Source organism: Macaca nemestrina, chromosome 6 (genome assembly GCF_043159975.1).
Source record: "Macaca nemestrina isolate mMacNem1 chromosome 6, mMacNem.hap1, whole genome shotgun sequence".
Taxonomy (NCBI): domain Eukaryota; kingdom Metazoa; phylum Chordata; class Mammalia; order Primates; family Cercopithecidae; genus Macaca; species Macaca nemestrina.
In genome coordinates this window covers 40,848,296-40,867,689 of record NC_092130.1, presented here as the reverse complement: position 1 = coordinate 40,867,689, position 19,394 = coordinate 40,848,296, and the positions used below count along the sequence as shown (strand labels likewise).

General features: G+C 44.3%; 1 protein-coding gene across 4 annotated transcripts in view; it reads left to right on the top strand.

Moving 5' to 3' along the window:
- Positions 1-19,394, top strand: part of LOC105467055 (ubiquitin conjugating enzyme E2 D2) — a 68,175-nt gene that overhangs the window by 25,956 nt on the left and 22,825 nt on the right. For all 4 annotated transcript variants that reach the window (XM_011716376.3, XM_011716375.3, XM_071098334.1 and 1 more), the window contains exon 2: positions 14,999-15,062. In XM_011716376.3, coding sequence (XP_011714678.1) covers positions 14,999-15,062 — 64 coding nt within the window. The remainder of the gene's footprint in view (positions 1-14,998; positions 15,063-19,394) is intronic.

The following is a 19,394-nucleotide window of genomic DNA, read 5'->3' as shown; positions in this document are numbered from 1 at the left end:
CCATGTAGCTGAGATTACAGGTATGCACCACCACGCCCAGCTAATTTTGTATTTTTAGTAGAGACAGGGCTTCTCCATGTTGGTTAGGCTGGTCTCGAACTCCTGACCTCACGTGATCCGCCCACGTCAGCCTCCCAAAGTGCTGGATTACAGGCATGAACCACCATGCCCGGCCGCATGCAGGTCTTTTCTTTCTTTTTTTTTTTTTTTGAGACAGAGTTTTACCCCTTCCCGCAAGATGCTTGAAGTACAGTGGTGAGATTATAGCTCACTGCAGCCTCAAACTTCTGGGCTCAAGTAATCTTACTGCCTCAGCCTCCTGAGTAGCTAGGACTACAGGAATGTGCTTCCACATCCCGGCTAATTTTGTTGTTGTTAATTTTTTGTAGAGACAGGGTCTCACTATTTTGACCAAACTGGTCTCGAGCCCCTGGGCTCAAGCTGTCCTCCAGCCTCAGCCTCTCAAAGTGCTGGGATTATAGCCATGAGTCCCTGTGCCTGGCCTGTAGACTTTCTGTTTCCTGATACTATTGGTTATCGGGCTGAATGGACTAGACTTCCGGTTGGAAATTTTTTATTTGCCTTTGTAAGTATTTAAGCACTAATTCTGCTTGGTAGCCTACTAAGCATTAACCCACTCAGACATTTGAGTGCCTCTCATGTTCCAGTCTCTACAGAATGCGGTGAAGAATATGATACACCTTGTCTCTCATTCAAGGAGTCGTAATTAAACATTAAAGGGATAGAGATGAGTTTGTGCAGAGGTTAACTTCTGGTAGTTGTAGATAATTTAAAAATGAAATATAGGGAGGCTGAGGGAGGGGAATCACTTGAACCTGGGAGGCAGAGATTGCAGTGAGCCGAGATTGCGCCACTGCATTCCAGCCTGGCGACCGCGAAATCCTGTCTCAAAAAAAAATATATATATATATATAGCTATATAGTGCCATATATGATACTATATTTATATAGTACAGTTAATAAAATAGCTTCCTAGGAAAAGGAGGCCTATAGAGAATAAAGAGTTAAGATTTTTTTCATCCTAAGAAAGATAAGTCTAATCTTTTTAATTGCAAATGTTTAGTGTTGATGTTTTAAAACCATAACTGCTGTTGTGAAGATAGATAAAGATTATCTGGGGTCTAGCTTAGAATTTTTTTTTTTTTAATCTCAGAATTTCATATTGGTTTATCCTTTGTGAAACTTTAAACGTGGTAGGTAAATGTTAATGTCTTAACTGCAATTTATTGGATATAAATAACTTACTAGACGGAACTCACTGACTTTAAAACTGCTTTTACCATAGCTGACTTTTTCTACTTAACGAACAGTGATAGACCTTATTCTCTGACTTCCTGATTCTAACTAACACTCTGCACCCCCTCTTCAAGTGTAGATCTGGTTTTGCATTTAAGGTCAATGATGAGTCTAAAAAAGAATTTTCTTAGGCCGGGCGCAGTAGCTCACACCTGTAATCCCCACACTTTGGGAGGCCGAGGCGGGTGGATCACGAGGTCAGGAGATCGAGACCATCCTGGCTAACATGGTGAAACCCCATCTCTACTAAAAATACAAAAACATTAGCCAGGCGAGGTGGCGGGCGCCTGTTGTCCCAGCTACTCGGGAGACTGAGGCAGGAGAATGGCCTGAACCCAGGAGGTGGAGCTTGTGGTGAGCAGAGATCTCGCCACTGCACTCCAGCCTGGGCAACACAGCGAGACTCTGTTTCAAAAATAATAATAATAATAATTTTCTGGCCGGGCGCGGTGGCTCAAGACTGTAATCCCAGCACTTTGGGAGGCCGAGACGGGTGGATCACGAGGTCAGGAGATCGAGACCATCCTGGCTAACCCGGTGAAACCCCGTCTCTACTAAAAAATACAAAAAACTAGCCGAGCGCTGTGACGGGTGCCTGTAGTCCTAGCTACTCCGGAGGCTGAGGCAGGAGAATGGCGTGAACCCGGGAGGCGGAGCTTGCAGTGAGCTGAGATCCGGCCACTGCACTCCAGGCTGGGCGACAGAGCGAGACTCTGTCTCAAGAAAAAAAAAAAAAAAAAAAAAATTTCTTTAAAATGTCTATAGTTTTTTGAATTATTTGTTTTACGTTAGGGTAATCAGCATCTTCTTTTGTTAAACAGAATTTTAGACCATTTACTTTATCAGCATAAATACAATATAGTGCCTTGTTTAGTTTTTATAAAAAATATTTTTAGAGACAGAGTCTGTTGCCTAGGCTGAAGTATAGTGGCATATCATAGCTCACTGCAGTCTCCAACTCCTGGTCACAAGTGATATCCCGGCTTCAGCCTCCCAAGTGGCTGGGATTACAGATGTGTACTACCATGCCTGGCTAAATGTTTCTATTTTGTAGAGATGGAGTCTTGCTCTGCTGGTCTTGAACTCCTGGCCTCAAGCAGTCTAACTGTGTCAGCCTCCACTGCACCTGTCTTGTCTTGTTTAGCCTTTTTTTTTTTTTTTTTTCTTTCTTTTTTTTTTTTTGAGACAGGGAGTTTTGCTCTGTCGCCCAGGCTGGAGTGGAGTGCAGTGGCGCGATCTCAGCTCACTGCAACCTCTGCCTCCCAGGTCCAAGCGATTCTCCTGCCTCAGCCTCCCAAGTAGGTGGGACTATAGGCATGTGCCACCATGTCCAGCTAAGTTTTGTATTTTTAGTGGAGATGGGGTTTCACCATGTTGGACAGGCTGGGCCTTGTTTACTTTCTGGGTTGTGATAGGGATAGTGTAAGCTTTTAATTTTTATCTAAATTTAGTAGTACAACAAGTTAGATTACATAAATGACAAATTTTGCTAATATCTTTATATAGCGTATCATTAAAAGGGATGGGCTTCATGAGAAAAATCTTTTTTTACCTAGAAAAAGTATTGTAAGCCAAAAATTAAGTATTAGCTGTATATTTGATCACTACTGGAAGCTGTCAGTATTGTCACACAGATTGTATTTTTAAAGGATTTCCTGGAACCTGACGTGCTTTCTTTGTTTTTTTGAGATAGGGTCTTGCCCTGTCACCCAGGGTGAAGTGCAGTGGCTACTCATTGCAGCCTCGACCTCCTGGGCTCAAGTGGTCCTCCCAGTTGTAGACCCTCCTGCTTGTAGTTCCAGCTACTTAGCCTCCCGAATAGCTGGGACTGCAGGTGCGCACCATCACGCCCAGCTGATTTTTAAATGTTTTGTAGAGATAAGGTCTCCCTATGTCGCCCAGGCTGGTCTCAACCTCCTGGGCTGAAGCTATCTTCCTCCCTTGGCCTCCCAAAGTGCTGACATTATAGGCATGAGCCACTATGGTCAGCCTCTCTTGCTTTAAATAATCTTCTTAGCAGAGCATCTTTGGTTTGCACCTGTAATCCCAACTACTTGGGAGGCTGAAGTGAAAGAGTTGCTTGAGCCTAGAAATTCAAGGATACAGTGAGCTATGATCAGGCCACTGCACTCCTGTCTGGGTGACAGAGCAAGACTCTGTCTCTTAAAGAAAAAAAATAACCCAGGCACGGTGGCTCATGCCTGTATTCCCAGCACTTTGGGAGGCCAAGCTGGGCAGATCACTTGAGGTCAGGAGTTGCAGACCAGCCTGACCAACATGGTGAAACCCCGTCTCTACCAAACAGTACAAAAATTAGCTAGGCATGTTGATGTGTGCCTGTAGTCCTAGCTACTTGGGTGGCTGAGGTGGGAGAATTGCTTAAACCTGGGAGGTGGAGGTTGCAGTGAGCCAAGATCCTCCAGCCTGTGTGACAGAGTGAGACCCTGTCTCAAAAAAGCCCCCAAAACAACAGTTGCATACAGTGTTTGTTTTGATGGAAACAATTACTGAAATGCAGACTGTCTATAGAGTTTTTAAAATACACTTAGAAAGTAGTGATTTATTTAGAAGAAAATGACTAATAGTTGAAACATCTCAACTTAATAAATAGCAAAAATTAATAGCAAGTCATTTGTTGTGTGAAACATTAACTATAGGGTTGACAAGGAAATTATAATTTAAAAGGGGGGGTTGGTACTTTCTAGTTAAATTGAAGTGTTAACCTAGTACTCGTGTACAAGAATATTTACCAAATCATTGTGATAGTGAAAAATAGGAAATAAAGGATCTGTTGTGGTTTAGACATAGAGTAGCAGAATAAAAAGCAGTAGAAAAAGGAATAAACCACCCTGGCCAATGTGGTGAAACCCCGTCTCTACTAACAATACTAAAAATGGCTGGGCGTGGTGGTGGACGCCTGTAATCCCCACTACCTGGGAGGCAGTTGCAGGAGAATCGCTTGAACCCGGGAGGCAGAGGTTGCAGTGAACTGAGATCACACCACTGCACTTCAGCCTGGGCGGGCGATAGAGCAAGACTCTGTCTCAAAAAAATAAAAAAAAAAAAAAAAAAAGGAAAGAAAAAGGAACAGACTAGATCTACCTGTGTATCTTCATGGAAAAATATCTCAATATTTTGAGGGAAAGCAAAGTATAGAAGAATACATGCCATGTAACACTATCTAAATAAAAATTTAAAAACATGTAAACAGTGCTGTCTTGTTTGTGGACTCTTAGAAAAAAGTATGAAAGAATACATGAGAATGACAAACACTATATATTCAGGGTATTAATCAGTTCTGGGAGGGTACACAGGGGACCTAGATCCAAAGCTAGTGTGGCGATGTTAAGACTGGGCAAAGCTGGGTTGTAGGTTCATGGTGGGTATTATCTTTTTCTTTTTCTTTCTTTTTTTTTTTTTTTTTGAGACATAGTCTTGCTCGGTCGCCCAGGCTGGAGTGCAGTGGCACAGTCTTGGCTCATTGCAATGTCTGCCTCCCGGGTTCCAGTGATTCTTCTGCCTCAGCCTCCTGAGTAGCTGGGATTATAGGCATGTGCCACCATGCCTGGCTAATTATGCTTTTTTAGTAGAGATGGGGTTTCTCCATGCTGGTCAGGCTAGTCTTGAACTCCCAACTTCAGGTGATCTACCTGCCTCAGCCTCCCAAAGTGCTGGGATTACAGGTGTGAGCCCCTGCGCCTGATCTATGGTATTTTCTTTTTCTTTCTTTTTTTTAAAGACAGAGTTTTGCTGTTGTTGCCCAGGCTGGAGTGCAATGGTGAGATCTTGGGTCACCATAACCTCCACTTCCTGGGTTCAAGCAGTTCTGCTGCCTCAGCTTCCCAAGTAGCTGGAATTACAGGCATGCGCCACCAAGCCCCGCTAATTTTGTATTTTCAGTAGAGACAGGGTTTCTCCATGCTGGTCAGGCTGGTCTCGAACTTCCGACCTCAGGTGATTCACCCGCCTCGGCCTCTGAAAGTGCTGGGATTACAGGTGTGAGCCACTGCACCCGACCCATGGTGGGTATTTTCTATACTTTTAGTTGCTTTGAATCTTTTTAGGGGGAATACAGACTTTAATCTCAGATAAGCTTACCATGTCTGCTTATAGTTAGTTCAGGGAGAGATTGATATTGATACATGTTTCCCCCGGTTTGTCTGTCTTTATACTAGAAGGCAACAATATTAAGAGAAATAGAAAATAAGAGTGCTGGTGGCTCACGCCTGTAATCTCAGCACTTTGGGAGGCCGAGACGGGCGAATCACGAGGTCAGAAGATCGAGACCATCCTGGCTGACACGGTGAAACCCCGTCTCTACTAAAAATACAAAAAAAAACTAGCTGGGCGTAGTGGCGGGTGCCTATAGTCCCAGCTACTCTGGAGGCTGAGGCAGGAGAGTGGCGTGAACCCGGGAGGCGGAGCTTGCAGTGAGCCAAGATCGCGCCACCGCACTCCAGCCTGGGCGACTGAGCAAGACTCTGTCTCAAAAAAAAAAAAAAAAGAAAATAAGAGTGCTAAGGGATTAAGTCTATCAGCACCAGATAATCTGATTTGTCAGAAATTATGTCTTTCAAAGTCATCTAGGTTATGAGTTACTAATATTTCCTGAGTTTTAAAAATTAATAATTTAAAAATATGCAAGCAGTTACTTTCAAATACTAGCTTAAGTGTTGTGCTGGGAACATAAGCAAGTAGTAAAAATTAAATTGTTTCTGTTGCATCCCTAGTTAAGAAAGGAGTGAGGCAGGGAGAATGCATGTACTGTGGTGATGACAGATTGCTCCCCTTCAATCAGTCTTGAAAACCTGGGGCCGGGTGCGGTGATTCATGCCTGTAATTCCACACTTTGGGAGGCCAAGGCGGGCGGATCCCTTGAGGTCAGGAGTTCTCAAGACCAGCCTGGACAACATAGTGAAACCCCGTCTCTACTAAAAATACAAAAATTATCCAGGCGTGGTGGTGGGTGCCTGTAATCTCAGCTACTTGGGAAGCTGAGGCAGGAGAATTGCTTGAACTTGGGAAAGATAGAGGTTGCAGTGAACCAAGATTACTCCACTATAGTCCAGCCTGGGCGACAAAGCAAGATTCTGTCTTTAAAAAAAAAAACAAAAAGGGAAAAAAAGAAAACCTGGAACACATCTTGGCCTTCTAAGTCTCATCTCTTTGATTTCAGTTTGTGCCATTTTGTCGTTCGCCTTCCCTTGCTTTCCCCTCAAATCTTGTTGGTAGTGAGTTTTCTAGTATCACCTTTTGTCTCTGATACTTTTTAACTCATCAGACATAAAATAAGCTCTGGCGTGCATTATAATTTCCTGAGCCTTGTTAAAACAGTTCAACTCCACCTCAGAGTTTCTGACCTGATAGTTGTGGGGTAGAGCCTGTGAATTTGCATTTCTAATAAGCTTCCTTGTGATGGTGATCCTGCTGTGTCAGTATCTCAGTTTTGAGAACCACTGGTTTAACTGTTCTTTCTTTGCAGTTCAGTAATTTTATTTATTTATTTATTTATTTATTTTGAGACAGAGCCTTGTTCTGTTGCCCAGATTGGAGTGCAGTGGCACGACCTTGGCTCACTGCAACCTCTGCCTCCTGGGTTCAAGCGACTCTCCTGCCTCAGCCTCCCGAGTAGCCGGGACTACAGGCGCGTGCCACCACGCCCGGCTAATTTTTTTGTGTTTTTAGTAGAGATGGTGTTTCACCGTGTTAGCCAGAGTGGGTCTCGATATCCTGACCTCGTGATCTGCCCACCTTGGCCTCCCAAAGTGCTGGGATTACAGACATGAGCTGCCGTGCCCGGCTGCAGTTCAGTAGTCTTAAAAGAGGTCCAGCTTAATTTCCCAAATACCATGTAGATTCTCAGACATTTCTTTTTTCTTTTTTTTTTGAGACAGAGTCTCGCTCTGTCACCCAGGCTGGAGTGCAGTGACGCGATCTCGGCTCACTGCAACCTCCGTCTCCTGGGTTCAAGTGATTCTCCTGCCTCAGCCTCCTGAGTAGCTGGGACTACAGGCAAGTGCCACCACGCCCAGCTAATTTTTGTATTTTTAGTAGAGACAGGGTTTCACCACGTTGGCCAGGCTGGTCTCGATTTCTTGACGTTGTGATTTGTCCGCCTCGGCCTCCCAAAGTGCTGGGATTACAGGCATGAGCCACTGCACCCGGCCGATTCTCAGACATTTCTAACTTGGACATTTCTAATATTTTAGATCCAGATTTAAAGAACCATGGTATAGCAGAACACTCAAGTCCTTACCCTTGGGTTAGATACTTTGTATTTTGTTTTCTTATAAAATTGGGAATAGTTCTAAATGATCTCTTATGACCCTGAAATTTTATATATACATATGTATTTTAATATATGTTTTTAATATGTAAAATATATAACAATGTATACATGGGCTCTCACTTTGTTGCCTAGTCTGGAGTATAGTGACACAATCCACTGCAGCCTTGAACTCCTGGGCTCAAGCAATCCTCCTACTTCAGCCTCCCAGGTAGCTAGGACTACAGGCTCCCTCCACCATGCTGGGCTAATTTAAAAAATTTTTGTTTTGTGGAGATAGAGTCTCACTGTGTTGACCAAGCTGGTCTGGAGCTCCTGGCCTCAAGCCATCCTCCCCCCTTAGCCTCCCAAAGTGTGGGGATTACAAACGTGAGCCACCATGCGCAGACCTGAAATTACAATGCTATGAATCATAATCTTTGTTTAAATATTTTCAGAGTGTGATTTTAACCACCAAAGAGCCTTGATTTGTATAGCAATATTCAGACTACTAAAACTTGACTTCAGAGCCATTTTTCTACAAAGTTAATTATAACCCCTCTCAGTTTTCCATCTTGTTCCTTTCACCTTACACCATAGGGTGAGGACCAAAGGGGTAAACACATCTTTCCCATGCTATTTTTATTTTGTTTCATAATTGTTATGATTGGGGAAGGAGGGTGGTTTGTAAAGAAGCATTAATTTTTACTGACTAATAGCTTAAGTTGCCTACTCAAGGATATAGTGAAAGGGAAATCTGCACATCCCTTGAAGGATGCCTTCCCCTCAAGGAATTTAGAGGGTTTCTTTTTGCTATAGTGGTATGATGCATACATGTATTTGGCTTTCAAAGTTTTAGTGTTCTACTTTATCGGTTTTTTTTTTTTTTTTCTTAAAATTTCTTTTTTTTTCTTTTTTTTTTTTTTTGAGACGGAGTCTCGCTCTGTCGCCCAGGCTGGAGTGCAGTGGCCGGATCTCAGCTCACTGCAAGCTCCGCCTCCTGGGTTCACGCCATTCTCCCGCCTCAGCCTCCCGAGTAGCTGGGACCACAGGCGCCCGCCACCTCGCCCGGCTAATTTTTTTTTTGTAATTTTTAGTAGAGACGGGGTTTCACCGTGTTAGCCAGCATGGTCTCGATCTCCTGACCTCGTGATCCGCCCGTCTCGGCCTCCCAAAGTGCTGGGATTACAAAAATTCTTTTTTTTGAGACACAGTCTCTATTGCCCAGGCTGAAGTGCAACGGCACGATCTCGGCTTACTGCGGCCCCTGCTTCCCGGGTTCCAGTGATTCTCCTGCCTCAGCCTCCTGGGTAGCTGGAATTACAGGCACGCACCACCACACCTGGCTAATTTTTGCATTTTTAGTAGAGACTGGGTTTCACCATGTTGGCCAGGCTGGTCTTGAACTCCTGACCTCAGGTGATCCACCCGCCTCAGCCTCTCAGAGTGCTAGGATTACAGGCGTAAGCCACTGCACCGGGTTGAGAATCTTTTTATAAATTGAGAATGTTCTACTTTAACTGTCAAAGTTCCTTACCTATCACTTTTTTCTAAACGTAATTATATATACATTCCTCCCTCAGTATCCATAAAAGGTTGGTCCCAGGTCCTTCCATGGATACCAAAATCTACAGATGCTCAAGTCCCTGATATAAAATGGCACAATATTTGCATATAACCTATGCATATCTTCCTGTATACTTTAAGTCATCTCTAGATTACTTACAAAACCTAATACAGTGTAAGTGCTCTGTAAATAGTTGTTATGCTGTGGTGTTTAGGGAATAATGACCAAAGAAGTCTACACGTGTTCAGTACAGACATCATTTTTTCCCCAGTGTATTTGACCCACAGTTGGTGGAACCTGTAGACACAGAGGGCTGGCTGTGCTTTCCCTATTGTTCTTTCTCATAAAATAGAAAGTTAAAATTAATGTATAGGTTTAAAGCCAACTGTTAAAACACAGCCTGATATATTTGGATATTATTTTTTTCTGCCTACATGTTCCAACTAGATTCAACTTCAGTTTTCATCATGATGTAGAGATAATCAGTTTTATAGATTGTATGTTTATTTGCTGTAATTGGGTTTTCACTATTTAGATTACACTGCAAATGATGACAATTTTTTTTTTTTTTTGAGACGAAGTCTCGCTTTGTCACCCAGGCTGGTGTGCAGTGGCCAGATCTCGGCTCACAGCAAGCTCCGCCTCCCGGGTTCACGCCATTCTCCTGCCTCAGCCTCCCGAGTAGCTGGGAATACAGGCGCCCGCCACCTCGCCTGGCTAGTTTTTTGTATTTTTTAGTAGAGACGGGATTTCACTGTGTTAGCCAGGATGGTCTCGATCTCCTGAGCTCATGATCCGCCCGTCTCGGCCTCCCAAAGTGCTGGGATTACAGGCTTGAGCCACTGCGCCTGGCCTATTTTTTTTTTTCTTAAGTCGGTATCTCGCTCTTGTCATGCAGACTGGAGTGGACTGGTGCGATATTGGCTCACTGCAACCTCTGCCTCCCAGGTTCAAGCAATTCTCCTGCCTCAGCCTCCTGAGTAGCTGGGATTACAGAGGCCCCCACCATGCCCGGCTAATTTTTGTACTTTTAGTAAAGATGGGGTTTTGCCATGTTGGCCAGGCTGGTCTCGAACTCCTGACCTCAGGTGAGCCACTGTGCCCAGCCATGATGACAATTTTTAAAGCTATTTTAATCCACATTTGTAGTCAGGATAATTCTTGCACAGACCCACTTGGTTAAAAAAAGAGAAAAAGAAAATTTTAAAGGGTAATTTATTTTTCAAATAGGCAATATACACACTTTTATAAAATTCAAAATGTATAAAAGGAATATAGTTCCCATTCTAACCCCTAAGCTTTCCTTCCTAAAGGCAATTATTAACTAGTTTCTTTGTGTGTGTGTGTGTGTGTGTGTGTGTGTGTGTGTGTGTGTGTGTGTTTTGAGACAGAGTCTCACTCTGTCACGCAGGCTGGAGTACAGCGATGACATCTCAGCTCACTGCATCCTCTGCCTCCCGGGTTCAGGCAATTCTCCTGGCTCAGCCTCCCGAGTAGCTGGGACTACAGGTGTGTGCCGCCATGCCCGGCTAATTTTTGTATTTTTAGTAGACACGGGGTTTCAGCATGTTGGCCAGGCTGGTCTCGAACTCCTGACCTCAGGTGATCCACCTGCCTCAGCCTCCCAAAGTGCTGGGATTACAGGTGTGAGCCACCGTGCCTGGCGTTTCTTGTGTATTCTTTGGAGATATTTTATGCACATGTAAAGATGGATAGGTATGTGCTTTTTTTCTTTTTTTAAAAAGATCTGTTTCTGAATCCAAATGTGTGTGTGTGTGTGTGTGTGTGTGTGTGTGTGTTGGAGTCTCGCTGTGTCGTGTGTGTGTGTGTGTGTGTGTGTGTGTGTGTGTGTGTGGGAGTCTCGCTCTGTTGCCCAGGCTGGAGTGCAGTATCACAATCTCAGCTCACGGCAACCTCCTCCTCCTGGGTTCAAGTGATTCTTCTGCTTCAGCCTCCCCAGTAGCTGGGATTACAGGTGTGTGCCACCACACCTGGCTGATTTTTGTATTTTTTTTTTTTTTAGAGATGGGGTTGGTCAGGCTGGTCTCGAGCTCCTGACCTCGTGATCCACCTGCCTTGGCCTCCCAAAGTGCTGGGATTACAGATGTGAGCCACCGTGCCCAGCCCAAATGTACTTTTAAGAATAAAAAACTGGCGAGGTACTGTGGCTCACACCTGTAATTCCAGCACTTTGGGAGGCTGAGGAGGAAGCATTACTTGAGTCCAGGCATTAGAGACCAGCCTGGGCAACATAGTGAGACCTTACCTCCCCTTTAAAAAGCAATAATAAACAACTTTGAGATACAGTATTACATACCGTAAAATTTAGTGTACAATTTGAGTTTTGACAAATAGGCATATAGTTGTACAATCTCTACTAAAATAATGATTTTGAGCACTTCTATCATTCCTCAGATTTTCTTCATGTCTGTTTATAGTTATTCCCCCCTCTAACTCCCTCCAGCCACTGGAACCATGGATCTGCTTTCTGTCACTATAGTTTTGCCTGTTCTAGAATGTCATATAAATGGAATCATACATCATGTAGCCTTATATCTGGCTTCTTTCACTTAGCAGTATGCTTTTGAGATTCAGCTGTATCAGTGCCGTCAGCCAAGGAAGTGTTGAATGAGCGCTTTAAAGGTCTATTAGTCTAAGTTTGGCTTAGGGTTTTAAAATTATATCATACTGGCTTGTGAAACAGACTGATGGATCTTGTATTCTGCTTAGATAAATCGTAGCGCTTGAGTTAAAAACCTTGATGTCATTCAGCATGGAAAAAAGTAACTCAGTTTGAAAGGAGCAAAAGATTAAAGTGAAATCAAAAGTAAAATTCCACTTAGTGAACATGGCAGGACCTCAGAATTGTTCAATTGTTAAATTCAAGTTATATTTTAATAACCTGTTGCTACAGCAGTGTCTTAAATAAAGCCAGATGTTCTTAGTTATACCAACCTGTGCTGTCAGTAATATTTGAGAATGGGAACTATTACTTTTTTTCTTGAGATGGGCAGAAAATCTCTATTTTAGAGACACAAGATCCAAAAATTGAGATATTTGAGTAAGTTAATCATTATCTCAATCCAGAGCCTTCTTTTTTTCAAACTTTCTTTTTTTTTTTTTTTTTTGAAATGGAGTCTTGCTCTGTTGCCCAGGCTGGAGGGCAGTGGTGCAATCTTGGCTCACTCAAGCTCCGCCTCCCAGGTTCACGCCATTCTCCTGCCTCAGCCTCCTGAGTAACTGGGACTACAGGTGCCCGCCAACACGCCCGGCTAATTTTTTATATTTTTGGTAGATATGGGATTTCACCGTCTTAGCCAGGATGGTCTCGATCTTCTGACCTCATGATTCGCCTGCCTCGGCCTCCCAAAGTGCTGGGATTACAGGCAGGAGCCACTGCGCCTGGCCCTTTTTCAAACTTTATCTCTGTACTTTATGCTTTGTACTCCAAAGTTACAGAGAGGATGAAACAACGTAAGAGTCTAAATGGTTTTTGGATTTAAAAAACTTAGACTTTTCTCTTTTCACTGTTGTAGTTTTAAAATATAATCGAACACTAGTTCTTCTTGAGAACTTTGTTTTTGTCTCAAAAACCAAGCTGAGGGGAAATGGAATATAGTATGATTTCCTGCCTTGTAATTTTTCAGGCATCCCCACCCAATAACAAGTCTCAAGTTTCTGAACTTTTATGTTTAAAAAGCTGAGAAGCTGGTAACTGATTATAAAACATTATTACAGGTAGAGGAGTCTCTGACTAAAAAGCTTTTTTTTTTCTTTTTTGAGATGGAGTCTCGCTCTGTCGCCCAGGCTGGAGTGCAGTGGCATGATCTCAGCTCACTGCAACCTGCCTTTCCTGGGTTCAAGCATTTCTTCTGCCTCAGCCTCTCGAGTAGCTGGGATTACAGGTGTGTGCCACCACTCCCAGCTAATTTTGTATTTTTTTAGTACAGACAGGGTCTCGCTATGTTGGCCAGGCTGGTCTCAAGCTCCTGGCCTCAAGTGATTGGCGCTGCCTTGGCTTCCCAAAGTGTTGGGATTATAGGTGTGAGCCATCGCTCCTGGGAGCTACAAAGCTTTATGGATGGTGGCTTTTATTACTTCAGTCAGCCTTTTAAAATACTTTTTTTTTTTTTTGGAGACAAAATCTCTTTCTGTTGCCCCAGGCTGGAGTGTAGTGGCATGATCTTGCCTCACTGCAACCTCCACCTCCCAGGTTCTAGCAATTCTCCTGCCGTAGCCTCCCAAGTAGCTGGGACTATAGACATGCACTCACTATGCTTGGCTAATTTTTGTATTTTTAGTACAAATGGGGTTTCACGATGTTCACCAGGCTAGGCTGGTCTCGAACTCCTGACGTCAGGTTATCCTCCCGCCTTGACCCCACAAAGTGCTGGAATTACAAGCATGAGCCACTGTGCCCAGTCTAAAATATATTCTTTCAAAGTTTTTTCTACTTTTAGAACCCTGGTAGTGGACTTCCACTGAAAACGTATCAACTTGTCAGATGGTCCAGTATAATTTTGGAACATTTATGACTTTAGAAGGTTGTCCCAAGTGTAACCTAATAGTTTTGAGATACTAAAATTGGCCTTAAATTTTTTTTTGAAAAATAATAAATGAAATGTTTACATTAAAACAGTTTTGGCTGGGCGTGGTGGCTCATGTCTGTAATCCCAGCACTTTGGGAGGCCGAGGTGGGTGGATCATGAGGTCAGGAGATCCAGATCATCCTGGCTAATACAGTGAAACCCCGTCTCTACTAAAAATACAAAACATTAGCCAGGCATGGTGGCAGGTGCCTGTAGTCCCAGCTACTCGGGAGGCTAAGACAGGAGAATGGCGTGAACCCGGGAGGCGGAGCTTGCAGTGAGCTGAGATCGCGCCACTGCACTCCAGCCTGGGCAACAGAGCGAGACTCCTCAAAAAAAAATAAAACAAAAACGGTTTTTATGGCTCTTTAATACATAATACATGTTTTTTGTTTTTGTTTGTTTGTTTGAAATGGAGTCTCGCCGGGCGCGGTGGCTCAAGCCTGTAATCCCAGCACTTTGGGAGGCCGAGACGGGTGGATCACGAGGTCAGGAGATCGAGACTATCCTGGCTAACACGGTGAAACCCCGTCTCTACTAAAAAATACAAAAAACTAGCCGGGCGATGTGGCGGACGCCTGTAGTCCCAGCTACTCGGGAGGCTGAGGCAGGAGAATGGCGTGAACCTGGGAGGCGGAGCTTGCAGTGAGCTGAGATCCGGCCACTGCACTCCAGCCTGGGCGACAAAGCGAGACTTCGTCTCAAAAAAAAAAAAAAAGGAAATGGAGTCTCACGCTATCGCCCAGCCCGGAGTGCAGTAGTGCAATCTTGGCTTATTGCAACCTCCGCCTCCCTGGTTCAAGAGATTCTCCTGCCTCAGCCTCCTGAGTAGCTGGTATTGCAGGCATGTACCACCATGCCCGGCTAATTTTTTCTATCTTCGCTAGAGACAGGCTTGTTGGCCAGGCTGGTCTCGAACTCTTGACCTCAAGTGATCTGCCCGCCTCAGCCTCCCAAAGTGCTGGAATTACAGGTGTGAGCCACTGCTCCCAGCCCATAATACATGTTTTACCTTCCTCATTGTATTTATTTACTAAGCTCTGAACAAAGCAAAAATGACCCACTTTAAAAATACACATTGCATTGGAGAATCCAAAATACCTTAAAGATTCACCAATCTACTCATCTCTTACTCTGAAGGAATGCTCTTAAAAGAGTTTCACCAGCATGACAGAGAATATTGGTAACAATATAAACTTTAATAATGGATAAAAGGTACATTTACATTGAATGTATTTCTTTTCTTTCTTTTTTCTGTAGGAATTGAATGATCTGGCACGGGACCCTCCAGCACAGTGTTCAGCAGGTCCTGTTGGAGATGATAGTAAGTATTTAAAAGGAATAATGGAGTAATAGCATAACAGTGGTTATTTTGTGTGAAGAAACAATTACGCCGGGCGCGGTGGCTCAAGCCTGTAATCCCAGCACTTTGGGAGGCCGAGACGGGCGGATCACGAGGTCGGGAGATCGAGACCATCCTGGCTAACATGGTGAAACCCCGTCTCTACTAAAAAATACAAAAAACTAGCCAGGCATGGTGGCGGGCGCCTGTAGTCCCAGCTACTCGGGAGGCTGAGGCAGGAGAATGGCGTAAACCCGGGAGGCGGAGCTTGCAGTGAGCTGAGATCCGGCCACTGCACTCCAGCCTGGGCGGCAGAGCGAGACTCCGTCTCAAAAAAAAAAAAAAAGAAACAATTACGCTATAGGGAAGAGGCAGTGTTTAACCTTTAGTGGCCCATGAATGGAGCAACTCTGTGTTCATCCCATTATCATCTGTGTTGTTCATTACATTTTGAATCTTCTGCCAGGTATTGGCTGTATAGTTGTTCTGGTCCTCTCCTACCTGACCTTCATCCCTTCTGGGTATTTTCCTGGAGTGAAGGATTTGAGCTTTTACCTACAGCCAGCTATTATTCTTGAGTAAGATAATACTAAGGATGATAGTATATGTGTCTGTGTCTGACTTTCTACTGGCTCATACTTGTGAAATCAGGTCTTTATTTTTTTCTTGAGACAGGGTCTCGCTCTGTCACCCAGGCTGGAGTGCAGTGGCATGATCTCGGCTCACTACAGCCTCTGCCTCCTGGGTTCAAGTGATTCTCGTGCCTTGGCCTCTTGAGTATCTGGGATTACAGGTGCATGCTACCACGCCTGACTAAGTTTTATGTTTTTAGTAGATTCGTGATTTCGCTATGTTGGCCAGGCTGGTCTCAAACTCCTGGCCTCAGGTGATCCGCCTGCTTCGGCCTCCCAAAGTGCTGGGATTACAGGCGTGAACTACCACGCCTGGCCAAAAGCAGATCTTTATTTTTGAAGTCCAGTTTATCTGCTTAATTTTGTCTAAAATAATCTATGAGATGTCTTAATGCATACATTGGATGATAATTTCCTCTGTGTTCCACTTCATTGCAACATAATTTTTTCCCATATAGTGTCTTTGAACTTTTTTAAAGAGGGGATATTTGAATGAGACTGTGCTATGTAAAACTAATTCACAAAAAACTGTAACATTTTGTTGGGTGTGATGGCTCATGTCTCTAATCCCAGCACTTTGGGAGGCCGAGGCAGGTGGATCAGTTGAGCCCAGGAGTTCAAGACCAGCTTGGTCAACATGGTGAAGCCCTGTCTCTACAAAAAACACACGAAAAAATTAGCCAGGTGTGTTGGTGCATACTGGTAGTCCAAGCTACTTGGAAAGCTAAGGTGGGAGGATCTCTTGAACCTGAGCCTGGGAAGCAGAGTTTGCAGTGAGCCAGGACCATGCCACTATACTCCAGCTTGGGCGACAGAGTGAGATGCTGTCTCAAAAAATAAAAACAGGACTGGGCCTGGTGACTCATGCCTGTAATCCCAGCACTTTGAAAGGCCGAGGCGGGCGGATCACGAGGTCAGGCATTCAAGACCATCCTGGACGAGATGGTGAAACCCTGTCTCTACTAAAAATACTAAAAAAATTAACCGGGCGTGGTGACAGGCGCCTGTAATCCCAGCTACTCGGGAGGCTGAGGCAGAGAACTGCTTGAACCCAGGAGGCGGAGGTTGCAGTGAGCTGAGATTGTGCCACTGCACTCTAGCCTGGGTGACAGAGTGAGACTCACTCTCCAAAAAAAAAATTGTAACATTTAACAAGTATTTTAAAGTATGCATACTTACAAACACTTGTGTAAATATGTAGATTAAGGTCAAAATGAGTACAGGGTTAAATTAGCTTATGTTTAATAGTTTTGTTTGTTTGTTTTGTTTTTTAAGACGGAGTCTCACTCTCTTGCCCATGCTGGAGTGCAGTGGCGCGACCTTGACTCACTGCAACCTCTGCCTCCCGTGTTCAAGCAATTCTCGTGCCTCAGCCTTCCAAGTAGCTGGGATTACAGGCACCTGCCACCACACCTGGCTAATTTTTGTATTTTTAGTAGAGACGGGGTTTTGCCATGTTGACCAGGCTGGTCTTGAATTCCTGACCTCAGGTGATCCGCCTGCCTTGGCCCCCCAAAGTTCTGGAATTACAGGCATGAGGTACTGCACCTGGCCTCTAATTGTTTTTTCCTGATTTTTCTTACTAATGTTGTGTCTGGGTCCGCACAGTGGCTCACACCTGTAATCTCAGTGCTTTGGGAGGCTGAGGCAGACAGATCACTTGAGCCCAAGAGTGCGAGACCAGCCTGGGCAGCATGGTGAAACCCTGTCTCTACAAAAAAATACAAAAATTAGCCTGGCCTGGTGGTGCATGCCTGTAGCCGCAGCTACTCAGGAGGAGTTTGAGGTGGGAGGATCGCTTGAGTCCAGGAAGTTGAGGCTGTAGTAAGCCAAGATTGCACCACTGTACTCCAGTCTGGGCAACGGGAGCGAGACTATCTCGAAACAAAAACAACAACAAAAGAAAAAAAGAATGTGTCTGGTCTACTAAATCGTGAAGAATGAAAGCAAGGCCCTTTTACAAGGATTACTTTACAAATAAAATAGATAAATATTATAAATTATGAGTCCAAGTACATGTCATGAAAAAACTCATTTAAATTATTGTATTCTGACTTACCTAGCGTGAGTAACTGTAGTATTTGGTACCAAACAAGGCAGACTAAGTACCTAAACCATACAAAATGATTTAGTAAGTGCTCTTACACACTATTGTCTCATTTAAGCCTTACAACAACTCATTTAGGTGACTGGAGTAGAAATTTTAAACTGTTTTAGAAAAGAGTCCCATGAGAAGCTCATGGAGATTCTCCGTGTGGACTCGTTCTCAGGTTTTCTGATTCTAGTTTGTCCTTCCACTGTATCATATCAGCCACATCCATCAGTGTACTCTTTCTATTCAGTTGGAAAAGTGCTTTTGTTTTAGGTAAATTCAAGAATGGCTGAAAATCTTTAATTAAAAGTGATTGGAGTCAGGGGACTTGATTTCATTTTTGAAGTTTTCTTTAGCATGCTGAAGTAATTTGTCTTTGCTTTGCTTCGCTTCTGCCATAGTTAGCACTATACATTTCTCAGATTGAAAAATTGTTCCCTTTGGAGAGTTAAATAAAACTCCCACAGCCGAGTGCGATGGCTCACGCCTGTAATCCCAGCACTTTGGGGGGCCGAGGCGGGCGGATCATGAGGTCAGGAGATGAATACCATCCTGGCTAACATGGTGAAACCCCATCTCTACTAAAAATACAAAAAATTAGCCGGGCATGGTGGTGGGCGCCTGTAGTCTCAGCTACTCAGGCGGCTGAGGCAGGAGAATGGCGTGAACCCAGGAGGTGGAGCTTGCAGTGAGCTGAGATCATGCCACTGCACTCCAGCCTGGGCGACAGAGCAAGACTCCATCTCAAAAAAAAAAAAAAACAATGGCCGGGCGCGGTGGCTCAAGCCTGTAATCCCAGCACTTTGGGAGGCCGAGACGGGCAGATCACAAGGTCAGGAGATCGAGACCATCCTGGCTAACATGGTGAAACCCCGTCTCTACTAAAAATACAAAAAACTAGCCGGGCGAGGTGGCGGGCGCCTGTAGTCCCAGCTACTCCGGAGGCTGAGGCAGGAGAATGGCGTGAACCCGGGAGGCGGAGCTTGCAGTGAGCTGAGACCCGGCCACTGCACTCCAGCCTGGGCGACAGAGCGAGACTCCGTCTCAAAAAAAAAAAAAAAAAAAAAAAAAAGTAAGCTGAAGATTGAATGGCCATGTATCTGTTTCCTTCTATCTTCTCTTCCCTCCCCGCCTTTCCCCCTCCCCCTGTGCTGGCATTACAGGCATACAGACGTGAGCCACCACACCCAGCCTTTTTTTTTTTTTTTTTTTTTTTTTTTGAGACAGAGTCTCCTCTGGTCTTCTTTCAAGGCAGGGGATGACTCTTGCCCAGGCTAGAGTGTAGTGGCGCAATTGCAGCTCACTGAAGCCTCAAACTCCTGGGCTCAAGGGATCCTCCCACCTCAGCCTCCTGAGTAACTGGGACTATGGGTACATGCCCTTACACCCCTGGCTAATTAAAAAAAAAAAAAAAAAAAAATATATATATATATATATATATATATATATAGCAATAGGGTCTCACCATGTTTTCTATGCTGGTCTTGAAATCCTGGGCTCAAGTGATCCTCCTGCTTCTGCCTCCCAAAGCCCTGTGATTACAGCTGCGAGCCACCGCACCCAACTTTCTTTTGTTTTGAACACTTGGTA